Source organism: Canis aureus, chromosome 11 (assembly GCF_053574225.1).
Source record: "Canis aureus isolate CA01 chromosome 11, VMU_Caureus_v.1.0, whole genome shotgun sequence".
In the NCBI taxonomy this organism is placed as follows: Eukaryota; Metazoa; Chordata; class Mammalia; order Carnivora; family Canidae; genus Canis; species Canis aureus.
Genome location: NC_135621.1, coordinates 43805476 through 43822168, shown reverse-complemented (window position 1 = coordinate 43822168; position 16693 = coordinate 43805476). Strand labels below are relative to the sequence as shown.

At 42.8% G+C, this 16693-nt stretch overlaps 1 protein-coding gene across 3 annotated transcripts in view; it reads left to right on the top strand.

The window, feature by feature from the left end:
- Positions 1 to 16693, top strand: part of IL1R2 (interleukin 1 receptor type 2) — a 36117-nt gene that overhangs the window by 7513 nt on the left and 11911 nt on the right. Inside the window, exons 1-4 of one of the 3 annotated variants that reach the window (XM_077914950.1) lie at positions 8863 to 9052; positions 9268 to 9395; positions 10144 to 10408; positions 16391 to 16571. In XM_077914950.1, coding sequence (XP_077771076.1) covers positions 9027 to 9052; positions 9268 to 9395; positions 10144 to 10408; positions 16391 to 16571 — 600 coding nt within the window. In that variant the 5' untranslated portion in view covers positions 8863 to 9026. Of the gene's footprint in view, positions 1 to 8862; positions 9053 to 9267; positions 9396 to 10143; positions 10409 to 16390; positions 16572 to 16693 lie in introns of those variants that run through there. The other 2 variants (XM_077914948.1, XM_077914949.1) reach the window with 2 other exon arrangements.

Below are 16693 nucleotides of genomic sequence, written 5' to 3'. Positions count from 1 at the left end.
AAATTAAAATGTTATTCCCATTGCATATGTTATGCACTGTCCCATCCTAGAAAAGAGGATTCTGAACAAAATTTATTTTTTATTTTTTTCCTGAACAAAATTTAGATTGTTCTTTGTGATTCAGGGAAATCATTGTGAACATCAACTGTTTTGTGCTGTAACACCCCATACCCTCAGTTGGGCATGGGGAGGTGGAGGGGACCATTGATGTCTGTTCTTAATGGCTCCTGATTGCTGTACTCCTTGGTTCTTGCACTGTCTTGATGTGTTTCTTTTCTCCCCCCCCCCCACATCTATCTTAATGCCCTTCTGTCTCCTGTGTTAATGGGCCATCAGCTGCCATCAACTGGCTCTCCCTTCCTACGTGTTCTCTTCTGCTAGCCCAGTACGTCTTTCTAGTTTGCTATCTCTAATTTGCTTTTGATTAAGCCTTCTGGTCACATGTTGCTGCATAACAAAGTGCCCCAGAATTTAGCAGCTGATAACAAACATTTTATTATAACTCGCATATCCTGTAGGGCATGAATTTGGGAGGGGCTCAGCTAGGTGATTCTTCTGCTCCACATGGTTTGAGTTCAAACAATGATATTCAGCTAGTAAATGGACTCTTCTGGGGAGTCCAAGATGGCTTTACTTACATGGCTGATGCCTTTAAGGGGATGCCTGTGAGGCCAGCTATAGCTGGAATTGTGAATCGGACTCCCTACATGTGGCCTCCCTTGAGAGGTGGTCTCCGGGTGGTTGGACAGCTTACATGGTGGTTGGCTTTTCCCAGAGCAAGCATTCCAAGGATGCCAGGTGGAAGCATTCACAATCAAAAGCTGGCCCACATTCAAGGGAGGTGAGTTGGCCTCCACATTTTGATGACATAGCAGCACAGTCACATCATAGAAGACCACATAAGTTGGGTTATAAGGTTGTGGCCATCCTTAGAAAGTATAATTGCCACTCTAAGAAGCTACAACACTCATATACATGGAGAAAGAGATGCTGCAAGAGAGCTGCAAAGTTTTTTCTCTGAGTAAAATATACATGTGTTTGTGCCAGGATCTTATTGGCTCTCTTTCAACTGTTAAGCTCTTTTTGTCCTTTTTTTTTTTTTTTTTTTTGATTGTAGAAGACTTTGGGAATTTATTTTATTTATTTTTTTCTTTCATGAGAGACACACAGAGAGAGGCAGAGACACAGGCAGAGTGAGAAGCAGGCTCCCCATGGGGAGCCCGATACAGGACTCGATCCCAGGACCTTGGGATCACACCCTGAGCTGAAGGTAGACACTCAACCACTGAGTCACCCAGGCATCCTCAGATCTTTTTGTCCTTGTTTCTTCTGTCCACATTATATTTCAGATGGACAAGTTTTCTGGATGACTGAGAATTCAAATATCTGAGGTATTTACTACATACACTGATTACAAGAGGTTGAAAGCCACAGTCAGCTTAAAAGATGCGCTTTGTGTCCCATGCCAGCACAGAGTGCTCAGCTACTAGGGGAACTCAGAAGTCTTGAGTCTTGGCATTGTTATTTGCTGGCTTTGGGACTCATGCAAGCGAGTTGATGAGATTTGGTTGTTATCTGATGAAGGCCCTCACTTGGTGCTTTAGAAATTGAAGCTGTGCCCAGGGCTGAAGCCTAAGTGTGGATCCAGACTGATTTAAAACCCTCAGGTTTTCCAGTTGTTGGGAGGAACCTGGGAGCTCTCAGCAAGCAGCTCAGTCTTTGCATTTATTTTAGAGATGAAGAAACTGACCCAGATTGGGTAAATCGCTTCGTGGCTTGCCTAAGATCACATAGCTAGTTAATGGTAGAGTGAATCCAGCTTCCAGGAATCCAGCTTCAATCTCCTGCTCTCTGTGCTTAAAGACTCTACCACTAAGATGTCAGTCTGAATGAAAGGATCAGAATTCCATGGTAGGCCTTGAATGCATGTACTCGTGTTTTTATGATCGTATGTTTACACGATACATACCCTTCTATAATATGGATTTAGGCATCAGGCTTATTGATTCCATTAGGTAAAGTTGAACACCTTTCTAATATAGTAATTGGTATTAGGTGAGTTATTGATTATGATACCAAACGTTCTCAGGCTGTGGGATGGACCTGTAGCAGGAGCTAGGAAGAATGTAGAAGGTGGAAGCTCTGACTCCTCACTCAGTTGTGTCAATTCTGTGCTCTTGAGAAAGTTAATCAACTCCTGAGTTTTGGGGTCTGCTTCTGCAAAATGCTGATGAGAGCCACCACTTGTTGAGTGCTTTCTCTTTGCCAGCTCTGTGCTGACCTCTCTACATATCACATGCCATCTGCCCCTTCTTTTTTTTTTTTTTAAGATTTTATTTATTTATTCATGAGAGACACACACACCGAGAGAGAGAGAGAGAGAGAGAGAGAGAGATAGAGACACAGGCAGAGAGAGAAGCAGGTTCCACACAGGGAGCCTGATGTGGGACTCGATCCAGGGACTCCAGTATCATGCCCTGGGTGGAAGGCAGGCACTAAACCGCTGAGCCATCCAGGGATCCCGCCATCTGCCCCTTCTGTGCAACATGCCAGGCTACAGGCATTTCGCAGATTAGTAAGCTGAGCCTCTCAGAAGCAGTATGATCTACCCCCTGGCACCAAACCATCCAGCTGGCATACCAGGAAGGCAGGACTCACACTTGTTCTATCAGACTCTCAAGACCATGTGTTGTCCACAGTGTTCTCCTGTATAGACTCCCTAACTTTCAGGACTACTTTGAGATGCAGATAGACTTCTGAGCTGCCTCCTAGGGTGGAATCTGACCAATGAATGGAGCTTAGGGGAAGGCAAATTTGCCTTTTGAACTGTCAGAGGTATCTGATCAAGTGTACTTCCCAAGACTGGAAGTGTCCATCTAATGGGGTAAACTTGGCTACCTATGGAGGATGTTGGGTCTGGGAAGACTGTTAGGGTGGGCTGCTAAGCATAATGGCTTCTGGAGCCCCCTCTAGCTCCAGGTTCTGGTGCTTCTACAAAGCAGAGAATGAGTACCAAGGCTGAAGATTGTGTTGACTCATGTTTGCATTCCACTCCATCATTGCATTAGCTCTGTGGCCTTGGGTAAATTACTTAACAAATCTGAATCTATTTCCATTGCTTCCTGTTTATAATGGGGATGATGCAGTCTGCCAGACTCATCAGTTTTACCTTCTAGAATTGCCTAGAGCAAAAAATTCCTCTTCTAAAAATAGCAGGGTGAGAGAATTTGAAGCCTAGTGGATTCATACTGTGGGTGCTGAGGGCGTCATGGATGGAGCTGCCATATCAGTCATTTTGCAGGAGAATGGCAATTATTCTGAGCTAGAGGAGTGGTCTTGTCAGGAGCTAGCCTGTGAGAGGGCCTGATTCAGGAAGAAGGTGAATGAAATGTCTTTGGTTGATGGTCCAGCCTGTTGGGGGCTCTGAATGGTTCACCCTTACTGGGAATGCAAAACACGAACAGAGGATTCAAATGAGTGAGGAGATGAGTTGGGTTGATTTACTGGGGCAGAAGTTGGCCAAAAGGTTTGACAGCAAAAGGGTGCTTTTAGGGAGATACCTGTTGGCAGAGAGTGAAATAGCATTGTAGCCCTTAGTGGAGTCAAGTCTTAGCTTCTCTAGGTTTTCCCTTTGAGATTCAGTTCATTGTGGCCCAAAGATGGGTCTTCCAGGGGTATGGCTTCCAGGAAACAATTCTGTCTCTCTAGGCCCCACCAAGGCCAAAGCCATTGAGGTGTTCTCATTTTGACTTGGCCATGCAGACCAGAGATAGTCCCACCCTGCTGCACTGAATTCCCTCAATTCTGGGGTGTGTATGTGTGTGGTGGGGAAACTAGCTTCTCTCTTTTCTGTGGAACCAAAAATAATCTGTGGCCAACCCATTTGCTTTGAGCCAGTATGCTTTCAAAAAAAAAAATGCCTCAAACCAGGTATATTTCTCTGCCTCTGAAACTAGAGGCAGAGAAATTTAGACTTCTCTATCATCTATCTATCTATCTATCTATCTATCTATCTATCTATCTATTTATTTATTTTTCCTTATTCCCCAAACTCTTCACATTCTGTGTTTTCCAGAGATTTAGTTAAAAAATACTTCTTATTTTACTTCTGCCTTGAATTTTAAAAAATTTCCAAGCTTAACTTTGATGCAAATATTTGTTTTCCCATGGGTGACAAAAGATTTTGTACCACATGCCTGCCACAACATGTGTCGGTTTTTGGGAATTTATTTTACAAACTGGAGTGACTAAATGGTATGCGTTGGGCCTGATAACTATTTGGCTTCATTAATATTCAAGATCTGTCACCTTTGTTTTGCTTTTTTGGATGACTGTACCTCCTGACTCATAGATGGACAGTTGCCTAAAAACGTCTGGGAACAACTTAAAGATAAGTTTAATCTTCTCACTGAATTCAGAGATATATTAAAATGTACTATAGAGTGAGATGAATCATTTCAAATGCCTGAAGATTTATCTCTGGAGCTATCATTTACTTGTAATTTCTTCTTAGTCTGCTAAAAAATGTATTCCTACATGCATTCTAAAGTCTTTAGGGGTGATGACTGGGTGACAGGCACTGAGGAGGGCACTTGAGGGGATGAGCACAGGGGTTATACTATATGTTGGTAAATTGAATTTATTTATTTATTTATTTATTTTTAAGATTTTATTTATTTATTTATGAGAGAAACACACACAGAGAAGCAGAGATATAGGCAGAGGAAGAGAAGTAGGCTCCATGCAGGGAGCCCAATGTGGGACTTGATCCTGGATACTGGGATCACGCCTTGAGCCAAAGGCAAATGCTCAAGTGCTGCGCCACAGCAGGTATCCCTGGAAAATTGAATTTAAACTTAAAAAATACTGAAAAAAAGCTTTTGGGGTGAAGTTTGAGGATGTCTGCAACTTTTCTGTGTTCAGGGGAAAAATATGTATATGTATATATATGTCTGTGTGCACATATTATATACATGGAGAGAGACAGAGAGAAAGGAAATAAAGCCAAATATTAATAATTGATGAATGTAAGTGAAATACATGCTGGTGTAATACCATTCTTTCACCTTTTTAGTCCATTGAAACTTTTCAAAATTAAATGAAAAGGTGAAGCAAACAGCTACATACTCGTAGGCCGTGTGTACCGTCCGCGACCAGGAGGCTGACCCTGTGGAGCTGGACTCAGTGTGGTGCCACTAGTTCTTTCCACTTACTGTATTCTTTTTCCTTCCTTGAACTCTTCACACATTGTTGGTCATTTTCTTTTGTCTGGCCATGTTTTTCATCTCTTTCTTCTGTTTTTGGACATTGGGTATAGTATGGTTGTGTGACCCCTTTCCCCCAAAAAAATTATCAGTCAAATTCTTGGAACCAGCAGCCTTTAAAATTTCTTTCTGCCAGTAAGAAGGTCAACTTAGATTGAAGCAGAAATGTCAAATTGTCTGTCATTTAAAGACACATTGAAAGAAAGTAGGGCAGGAGAGGAATGTTTTGCTGCAAACCTCTGCAGAACGAATTCTTTTTCCTTTGGGCCTGCCAGAGACTTACTGTTTCCCACACTCCAGCGATTTTGATTCCAGCCTTTTCCTGAGGTTTTGATTATTGAAAATGATCACTACTATGTGTTTGTGATTTAATTGCCTGAAGCCACTTCCTGAAGAGGTCACAGTAAAGCAGTTGTTTTGCCCAAGTCCTCAGAAGGAAACCAACACAATTCCCTTGGCTGAAGAGGTCCCCAAAGGGTGGGGTTGGAGGGGGGACAAGTGGGGCAGCTGGGGAATAGCCTTTGCTTGAGGAAGACAAGATTGTAGGATTTCGTTCCACTGGAATGGGGTCCTTGTTGAAACATCTCTACTTCTCACCCTGACCACATGTGTGATTTTGAGAAGAGGGTTCCCAGGCGCTTTCAACACCTGAAAGAGAAAGTGAGTGGACTAGATTTCTCTAGGACCCTTCCTGCTCCATAGCTCTGTGAATCCTCAGCTCACAACTGCTCCTGGATGGACACAGCCTGACTCTGTGCTATAAAAGTAATGCTAAGCTTGGTTACAAACCACAGAATTCAAGGCTAAGTCTGCACCTGTCTTGGGGGTAGAGGAGTGCGGTCATCCTAAAGGAGGCTACTCAGTTCCTCCTGCCTTTAAGTTGAAGTGACTTTTTTTTTTTTTTTAGGATTTTATTTATTTATTCATGAGACACAGGAGAGAGAGAGAGAGAGGCAGAGACACAGGCAGAGGGAGAAGCAGGCTCCACGCAGGGAGCCCAATGTGGGGGACTCGATCCCGTGTCTCCAGGATCAGGCCCTGGGCCCAAGGTGGCGCTAAACTGCTGAGCCACCTGGGCTGTCCTTGAAATGACTTTTAATGTCAATCTGCAGAAACTGTTTGAAACTGTCGAGTAACAGAAAGAGGACTAGTGACAGCCCTATCTGGTCGCTCCTTCCCTTAGGGTCCTTTTTATAAACTTTGGAAAGTTTGCATATTGGGATTAGGTTTGGCTGTGCATGGCAGGAAGCCTAAACATGTTAAAAAAAAAAGAAGAAGAAAGAAAAAAGAAAAGAAAAGAAAAGAAAAGAAAAGAAAAGAAAAGAAAAGAAAAAAAAAGAAAAGAAAAGAAAAGGAAAAGATAGTTTAGGGTGGGAGAGCAGCTCCACGAAGTGGAGCCACCAGGGTCTCATGCTCCTGTCCTGCTGTCCCAGCCCTGTCAGCAACTGGTCTGCGCCTTGTGGCCCAACATGGTGGCTACAACCCACCACCACACCCCTACTGAGCCAGCAGGAAGGAAGACCTGGGGAGACTCGGAAGCCATTGGAGGAGACTTTGAAGTCGACTTCCCAGGAGGACCCCACATTTCCACTTACATTTTATTGGCCTAAATTCTGTCACGTGGCAGCTTCTGGTAGCAAGGGAGGATGGGAAATATAGTCTTTGTGTGGGCCAGTGATGGGTCTCCCTGAGTCGGGTCCTATAATTGGCGAAGCTGGGAGGACAGATATTAGAGGACACTTAACAGCATCCGTCATGGAGACTCGATTTTTGAAGAGTAAGGGCTACGGAATCAGTAGTCTTGGGTTTGAACTTCAATTCCTGCTTCCTAGCTGTAAGATTTTAGTCAAGCTACATAACCTCCCTCATCTATTATATGATCTGCCAAAGTGGCATGATATTCCCATCACAGGGGTAAAATGAGAGAATAGATGCTCAGGATTCAGCTCAGTAGCTGTCACTATTACACCCATCCTTGTGTCACTAGCTTTAACTTCATTCACGTATTTGGATATGTGGTATTGGTTACACATGTGTGATTGATTCCAACTTCTTTCATATCCTTTCTAGAGAACCAGTGAGTCTGGCTGGGACTGGTACGCTTGGGGAGGCGAGAAGCTAATGTGTGTGTGGAGCCCAAAGCGGCTTCGCCAATGTTGATGTGACCTTTATGCTAACCAGGTGGCCTGATTAACCTGAGGCTGGGGTTAGTGGTTAAAATGACAGGAAATGTTTGTGTTTCAGAAACATGTAAAGGTTAGGATGATGCAGGAGTGGGAAGAGTTTAGGGGAAACAGCCCTGGGCAGATACCCCGCTAAGGGGAAAATCTCAGGTCCTGGCTCCTCATCACTAGAGGAGGAGTTCAGACTGCAACTCTGAGTGCACGCCTTCTGATGAGAGAGGGTTTCTCGCGTGCAACGGTTATTTCCTTGGTTTGCCAGCCCTGCCCTGGCCACTTAAGGGCCATCTGGGTTTACTGTGAGACATTCAGAATGATATATGTTCTAGAACAGGGAACAAGTTAAGCTTTAAGGAAATGGGGGAGGAGTGGTGGTAAGCAATTTTTTTTTTTTTTTTAAATCTGCATTCACTCATCTCTTTAAACTCTCTGCTAGGTTTCTGATCATAAATATTCCCTGGTACTTTCTGGGACTGGGTATCTTGCAGGCCTTGAGGGCTATGAATAAGACCAAGCCTCTGTTCTCAAGGCTGTCCCCACCCATGGGGAGCCAGACAAGAAACAGGTGTGGTAGGCCACACTGGTGGCACCTTTGGCCACGTGACTAGTTAAGGCCAATGGAATGTGGGGCAGACAAGCGTCAGCTAGTTCTGAGCAAGGCCTTGAGTGCCCTTGCCCACATTGCTTGTGTTTTTGCCATCACAGAAGATCATCTCCTAGGAAGTCGTAGGTCCAAGGAGGATGAGGGACACATGGAGCTGACTTAGATCCCACCCAAAGGGTGGAGCCAAGCCTAACCCAGGGCGATCTAGGTTAGCCAACCCCATCTGATCCACAGACTTGTGAGCCAGAATCCTTTTACACCATTGGTGTGATTGCCTGGCGATTGTTTCACGCATTTCAGTTTTGAGGTGGATTGTTGGCAGTACTGTTGTGGCAATGGTGAGCTAACACAACAGGTAATAACGATACAGTGTGAGAATTGCAGGGAGGTACAGAAGTGTCTGGTGCTCCGGTCTCGGGGAGGCATATGGGGAGGAGTGTTTCATGAGCTTGTGTAATTTATTCACTATTTGGACCTTATTTCACTTTTCCCCCAGGATACTCTAGACCGGGTAGTTGGTGGTATATCTAACCCATCCGTGTATGTCGGAGTGGTATGTAAAGTAAGAGCTGATCCATAAAGACAATAGGAAAAAGTTCACCAACAAGTAAAATATGAGGACCTTTTGACTTCTAGTGATTAATTCACTCATTCATTCAACAAATAGAAGTTAGGGCTATAGCTTGTAAATAAAATAAAGTAGGATCTTTGAGCCCATGAGCTGACATTCCAGAGGGAGGAGACACCGTGGATGATGTATGCCACAGAGAGCAATACAGCAGGAAAGGAAAATGTGGAGCATGGAGGCAGAAGGGTGGTGCAGTTTTACACAGGAAGGTCAGGGGAAGACCTCACCACAGTGATGCTTGAGTAAAGACCTGAAGGAGGACAGAACCTGAGCAGTGGCCGTGGCTGAGGCATTCTCCTGTGGGGCAGGGAACATTAAGACACACTTCGGGAGAGAGAGACACTGAGGATATGGAAAATCTATTCCAAGACACCTTGTAAGTGCTCTGGGGATTTGGTATTAGGTGTGCTCAGTGAATATAGCTATTCTTGGAGAAACTCCAAAACTTCTGCATTTTCTTGTCCAAAAAATCTGGGCAAATAGGTTTCTAACACCAGGAGAAGCCTCCAGAACCTGCTGCTGGACCATCTTCAAGGAGTTCACTCTCTGGCTGTGTGTGGCTCCTGCTGACCCCTCTGTCTCCTCCTATAGGCTACAGAGTGCTGGATCTGAGATCTCCATCTCCCGTGTCCTCCGGAAGTTGCCAGAAACAATGTTTATCTTGTACATGTTGATAATGGGTGTTTCAGCCTTCACCATTCAGCCTGAGGAACACCCAGGTAAGAACTGAGTCCTTCAGCTGAAGAGGGCTTGCCTGCAGCGTCTCTGGGGAGAGCAGTCATTTATCCGTGAAGTTTGCTGTTTTTGAAAAACGAGGTGGGACAGAGCCTTCCTCCTGCCCATCTCCTCCATTGCACGGTGCTTGTTCTGGGCATCAATCATTCCTGCCCAAGAGTGGGCCAAGGAAGCGGTGCTTCTGGATTTTAACCACATGTACTGTCACAACTAAGCTCTTTTTCTATTTGAACTCAGTCAAAATCTACTTTTATTTATTTATTTATTTTTTTAAAAAGATTTTATTTATTTATTCATGAGAGACACAGAGAGAGGCAGAGACACAGGCAGAGGGAGAAGCAGGCTCCACGCAGGGAGCCCGATGTGGGACTCGAACCCGGGTCTCCAGGATCACGCCCTGGGCTGAAGGCGGCGCTAAACTCCTGAGCCACTTGGGCTGCCCGAGATCTACTTTTAATGTTAATGGTCAACAAGTAAAAAAATACAACCAAACTTTTGAATCATTTTTTTTTGTCACCACGTGAACCGGATTTAACTTTTCCCACAAAATTTAAATTGGAATTGATAGAAGCCCTAAAGTTGTTTTTGAGAGTTTTGAAATCATGATAACAGGAGGGGTTAATGGGGTCCCCAGGATATAGGCCACTTGTTAGGGGCACGTGGCTTCTTCAGATGCGCCCATCGAAGAGGTTTAGGCCTCAAAGCCTTGACTGTGGTCTCCCTGTCCTTTAGGGGCTGCAGAAAACTGCCAGTTTCGTGGCAAGTATTTCAAAACTGACTTCAGGGTGGAAGGGGAGCCTGTGGTCCTGAGGTGCCCCCAGGTTCAGCCCTGGTTGTGGACATCCGTCAGCCCCCACACCAGCCTGGCGTGGCGTAAAAACGATTCTGCTAGAATGGTCCCAGGGAAAGAAGAGACGAGAATGTGGGTCCAGGATGGTGCTCTCTGGATCTTGCCAGCCTTGCAGGAGGACTCTGGCACCTACATCTGCACTGCCAGGTAAGCCCCCGCCACCCTGGGGACTAGGGTAGGGAGAGGATCTCCTTCCAGAAGGGGCTTCTACACAGTTCTTTAGTGATGCCCTGGATTTCAAAGTCCAGTGTAGAGGTGAGGATCTACCTTTTGTGCTCTTCACCTTACCTGAATACGTCCTACCGGAGAGCCTTCCCCAGATGCCTCTGGGGCTCTTTCTCTCTCTTCATTTAAGCCTTTGCTCAAATGTCACCTCTTTGGAGAGGACTTCCCTGGCCACCTTACCTGAAACAGGACTCTTGACACGCTCTCTCTTTCCCCTGCTGGTAATTTTGTTCACCTGACACACCGTGTGTTTACCTAGTTAACATTTGTCTAAACCATTAGAATGTCAACTCCAGGATGACAGGGACTTGATGCATTTTGTTCATGTCTGTGTCCACGTGGACAGAAGATATCAATGTAGAACAACTGAATGAGGCTTTAGGAATGAGTTCATCCAACCGCTTATTGTGCGTGTGAGGGGGCCAATCTCACTTACAAGGGCTCCTAGGCAGTGGGTGTGGAGACGCGAACCCACAGCTCCTGATGTGGGGTGTGACCCCCTTCCTCTTTGTCCTGTTGCTTTTTTCGAAAAAAAAATTGTGGTAACATATGCATAATATAAGATACCATTTTATCCCTTTTTCTGAAAATGTGCAATTTAGTGCGTTAAGCCATTCACGTTGCTGTGCAACTGTTACCACCGTCCATCTCCAGAACTCTTCATACTCTCACACCATAGCTCTGTGCCCATTAAACCACAAACCCCTCATCCCCCCACCCGCCAGGTCCTGGCAGCCCCCATCTGCTTTCTGTCTCTGCAAATTTGACTGCTCTAAATACCTCATTGGAGTGGAGTCAGACAGTATTTGTCCTTTTGGGACTGGCTGAGCACAGTGTCTTTAAGGGTCATGCATATTGTGGTGTGTATCAGAATTTCCTTCCTTGGGGTGCCTGGGTGGCTCAATGGTTGACTGAGCGCCTGCCTTCGGCTTGGGTCATGATCCTAAGGTCCTGGGATTGAGTCCTGCATTGGGGTCCCCACAGGGAGCCTGCTTCTCCTTCTGCCTGTGTCTTTGCCTCTCTCTCTGTGTCTCTCATGAATAAATAAAATCTTTAAAAAAGCGTTTCTTTCTTTTTTAAGGCTGAATAATATTCCATTGCATAAACAGACCGCATTTTGGTTATCCATTTATTTGTCAATGGACAATCTCTGCCTTTTGGCTGTTGTGAGTAATGCTGCTCTGAACATAGGTGTACAAGGATCTATCTGAGTCTCTGCTCTTAATTCTTTTTGGTATAAACCCAGGAGAGATTGGTGGATCATAAGGTAATTCTCTGTTCAATTTTTTGAGGAACCATCATAACGTTTGGCACAGTGGCTGTTCCATTTTACATCCTCATCAGCAATGTACATGGGTTCCAGTTTCTCCGTATCTTCACCAACACTTACTATTTTCTGGGTTTTTCATGGAGAGGGATAATAGCCACGCTAATGAGCATGAAGTGATATATTATTATGGTTTTGATTTGCATTTCCCTAATGATTAGTTATGCTGAGCATCTTTCCATGCCTTTTTATGGCTAAATGTCTATTCAAGTCCTTTGTCTATTTTTAATTTTTAATTTTTATTTTTTTGTCTTAATCTTTTTAATTTCTTTTAAAAATTGTAGGATAATTAACATGCAGTGTTATGTTAGTTTCAGGTACATAGTATAATGATTCGATAGTTCTATATACATCTCAGTTCTCATCCCTGAGTACAATCTTAATCCCCTTCCTCTATTTCTCCCACCTCCCCTCTGGCAACCACCAGTTTGTTCTTTGTGTTTAAGAATCTTTTTGTTTCTTTGTCTCTTTTTTTCTTTGTTTGTTCTCTGTTTTATTTCTTAAATTCCAACTGTGAGTGAAATCATATGGTTTTTGTTTTTCTCTAAATTGACTTGTTTCACTTAGTATAATACCCTCTAGATTTATCCATTCATGTCATTGTAAAAGATCTCACTCTTTTTTATGGCTGAGTCATATTCCAGTGTGTGTGTGTGTGTGTGTGTGTGTGTGTGACTTCCTTACCCATTCTTTAATCGAATTATTTCTGAATTGTAGGAATTCTTTATATACTGATTGCTTTCCAGATATGATTTACAACTATTTTCTCCCATGCCACAGGTTGCCATTTTACTCTTTTGATAATGTCCTTTGATGTGCAAAGGTTTTTAATTTTGATAAAGTTCACTTATTTATTTTTTCTTTGGTGGCCTGTGCTTTGATGTCCTATCCAAAGAATCATTGCTATATCTAATACATCATTAGATATTTTGCCTCATGTTTTAATCTAATAGTCTTTCGAGTTTTAGCTTTTATGTTTAGGTCTTTAATCCATTTTGAGTTAAAGTTAATATATATACATATACATATATATATATATATATGTATATGTATATATATATGGGTATATACATATAGAGGGTAATGGTCCCAACTTCATTCTCTTGCAAGTGGCTATCCACTTTTCCTGACACCTTTGATTGAAAAGACCATTCCTCATTGAATGGTCTTGGAAAAGCTTACTGCTTCATGCAGAAGGAAGTTGTAAGGGTGGTTAGTTTTGGTGCTCTTAAACATTTCCTTGCTAAGTTCTCCCGAAAGGACCAGGGCATATTGGTTGGGAACAGTCTTCTCCCCTGTGTCCTTCCCACTCCTTTTATCAGCCAGCTTTAGGATCTCTCTCCATCTGTTTGATTTAGGAGACACTGTACCTGTGATTATTTTCACTTAGGAAGAGAATCAAAGAAAGCACATTTATAGCACAAAGGAATTACTGGAGAATGGGAGAATTTCAAACAACATCAGCCCCAGTCCCAGATGGGGTGTGTGTGTGTGTGTGTGTGTGTGTTCAATCAATGAACTCTGATTGTCAGTGAACCCTGCCTAGGAAATAGACAAGTCTCTTATTTCTGTATCAGGGAAATGTGGATGTCTGATTTTACAATAGCTATAAATGGATGGTTTTTCTTTCTTTCTAGTGTAGAAAATGCCAATGTGTTTTCCTGCAGAGTGCTACCAGGAAACTTCATAGTGTGGTAGAAAAAGAATGGAATTGGGAATTAGAATTGTGTGAGCATGAATCCTAGCCCTCTCATTTTCTAGCTGGTAGAACCTTTGTCTTGTGATTTGGTATTTATGGGTTTCAGCTTTCTCCTCTGTAGAGGGATTTGTTGGGAGAGTCTTGTGAAATTGCAGCATGTGAAGCATCTAGTTATGGGGAGCACCATAGAAGATGGTGCATATATACATAGGAATGCCTTTTCTTTCCCAAAGGCAAGATGTATTGAGTACTGAAGTGATAATATGCAAAAATCAAGGAGATATGAGCTGAGTCCTGTTCATTTAAAGTTTGTTTTTATATTTGATTTAAATAACTATACAGGTGCCCCTGGGTGGCACAGTTGGCTAAGTGTTCTACTCTGGATTTCTGCTCAGGTTGTGATCTCAGGGTTGTGAGATTGAGCCCCTGTTGGACTCCATGCTCAATGTGGAGTCTGCTTGAGATTCTCTCTCCTTCTGCCCTTTTCTGTTCATTCTCTCTCGCTCTCTCAAATAAATAATCTTAAAAAAATAAAAAAAATTGTACCTAATACCCTTATTTTCTTTTTTAAAAAAGATTTATTTATTTTAGAGGGGAGGGGCAGAAGGAGAGAAAGAATCTTGAACATACTTGCTGCTGAGCATGAAGCCCAAGGAAGGGCTCCATCTCATGACACTGAGATCATGACCTGAGCGAAATGAAGAGTTAGACTCAACTGACTGAGCCACCCAGGCATCCATTTGTTTTCTATTCTTATAGAAATGAAGAAATCTGAGATTGAGAGGGCAGCAGAAATCCCAGTGTGGGTCAAACTTTCTTAGCATGTGACAGAGTCTACCTGGCTGATCTCTAGAACTCTATTCCAGGTCTAAAATTGGAGTTCCAGTGGAATGAGACTTGCCAAGTCGTTGCCATAATACTCTTTGTCATTTACAGTCATAGGCCAGGAAACAGCCCTGTTCTTGTGATTTTTGTATAATCTTTTGATCTAGAAACCACTTAGCCTTTCTTTCTGTCAACCAGGGTGGGCAAGTTATGCAACTAAATCAAACAGCTCCCAAATCTCAGTGACTTAAAACCACAAAGGCTTATTTATCATACATGCAGCAAGACTACAAGCCCATGATGTGTTGGCGGCCAATCAGGGTCCAAAACTGAAGGAGCCGCCATTATCTCAAATGTTGTTGGTGCCATACTGGAAGGAGACTTGCTCTAGAGTATCTTGGATGGCTTTTAAAACTTTGGTGTGGAAGTGACACACATACATCTCATTGACTAGAAAGAGTCATATAATTGCACCCACCCACAGTGGGGCTACGATGTGTAATTCAATTGTATGCTCAGGATAGGGAAACTGGACATACTTGGTGAACAGCACTAATGATCACCATCCTTTGCTGTGGGGATGCCACACTATTTGGAGAATGTGAGTGGTGATTAAATTATACCCCCCTCATCATTCTTTTGAGTTATTTTCATGGACTGTCTTGCCCATGGGGAATTACCAGATCGAAAACGTGAATAGGTTTGTAACTCTCGATATGTGTAGTAAGTTTGGTTTCCGGAGATATTGCCCTAATTTACGGGTTTTCCCGGAGCTTTACTGGCCTTCTAACCTTGGTTTGACCTCTTAGTAGCTCTACAGCCTTAGGAAATGACTTAATTTCTGTATGCCTAATTTTCCTCATCGAAAAATGATGATTCCTACTGCTTAGGGTTGGAGAATGAATAAAATAACACATGTAGAGCATCCAACACAGGGCCTGGCATGCACTTCTTCCAGCTGCTGGGATGATGATTTTCAAGTGTGTACTGTCCTTTAGACAGTCCTCATGTGAAGCTCTTTGACTTACAGTGAGATTATGTATTTTTCAAGGTGATGGTTAATTTTCTGCATTTCTTTGTGCATAAAATGTTCATCTTTTTCCTTTTTTTAACCAGACAAGAAATATAATATAGATATTGGATTTTATCTTTGAATTAATTCTTTTTAATTTCAAGGGCAAGCTTTTATCAGTTCCTTTTGTCATATCCATTTTTCATATTTTGTTCCTTCCTTAGATATAGACTTCTACCTTTTGCTGTGCAGGTTCCCTTCCCTTCACTCCCCTCCTTATACAGCACATTCTCAGGGTCTCTGTAGATGTCCTGTTTCTTATGTAGCCAGGAACTTAGCTGAGATCACTATATTTTTATGTTTTTCTCTATTTTTCGCCACGTTTCTATCCATGTTTGCCTCTGCCCTTTCCCCAGTTCTAAGGTCTTGCTGCAGTTATAATATTGAGATTAGACTTAGGCCAGCCAAAAAAAACACCCAAATTAAAAACAAACTTGCCAAGTTCATTTCCCCCGTGCAGTATTGCAACAATACTTTAGATATCTTCCACAAAGTTCTTGACGGTTTTCTGAGATTTGACTTCAGTTGATAGATGATTTTCAAGAGAAGTAAAGGGAATTTTCTTCCCATGTAAACAGTGGCTCTTAGGAAACAACCCTCCTTTCGGATATGGTATCCTGTGCCAGGAAGCTGAAGCATGTTGGAGCTGGGCTCAGGGACTTCCTAGAACCTGGAAGTGTTCAGGCCCATTTGAAGGGTACTTGGGGATCTCTTAGTGGCCCTCGATGGCATTGAAATCAGGCTTGCAGGGAGTCCTTGGGGAAAAATGCAGACCGTGTCATCATTTCTTTAGAGTAGTTATAATGTGATACCTTTTTTGTCTCTTAAGGATTCAAAAAGTTCAGGAAGAGAAGCATTGCAATACTAATCAAGAAAATGCAGAACACAGAATTTAATGGGATTTGGGAAATTAGTCTCAATTTCATTTAGCTTTACCGTTATTTTGCCTTTACTTATTATGCTTTTTCCCCTTGACTTCAGAAATGCCTCTTACTGTGATGAAATGTCCGTGGAGCTCAGGGTTTTCGAGAAGACAGAAGCTTCCCTGCCTTTCATATCGTACCCGCAAATTTTAACCTTGTCAACCTCTGGGTTCTTAGTTTGTCCTGATCTGAGTGAATTTACCCATAACAAAATGGACATGAAGATTCAGTGGTATAAGGTACATCTTTAAAAATTGACACTTTGATTAAAAAAAAATTGACACTTTGATTAAAATGTGTCTTATTAACCACAGGAAAGATATAAAATACCTATTCTCAAGACAACACATTCACTTTTATA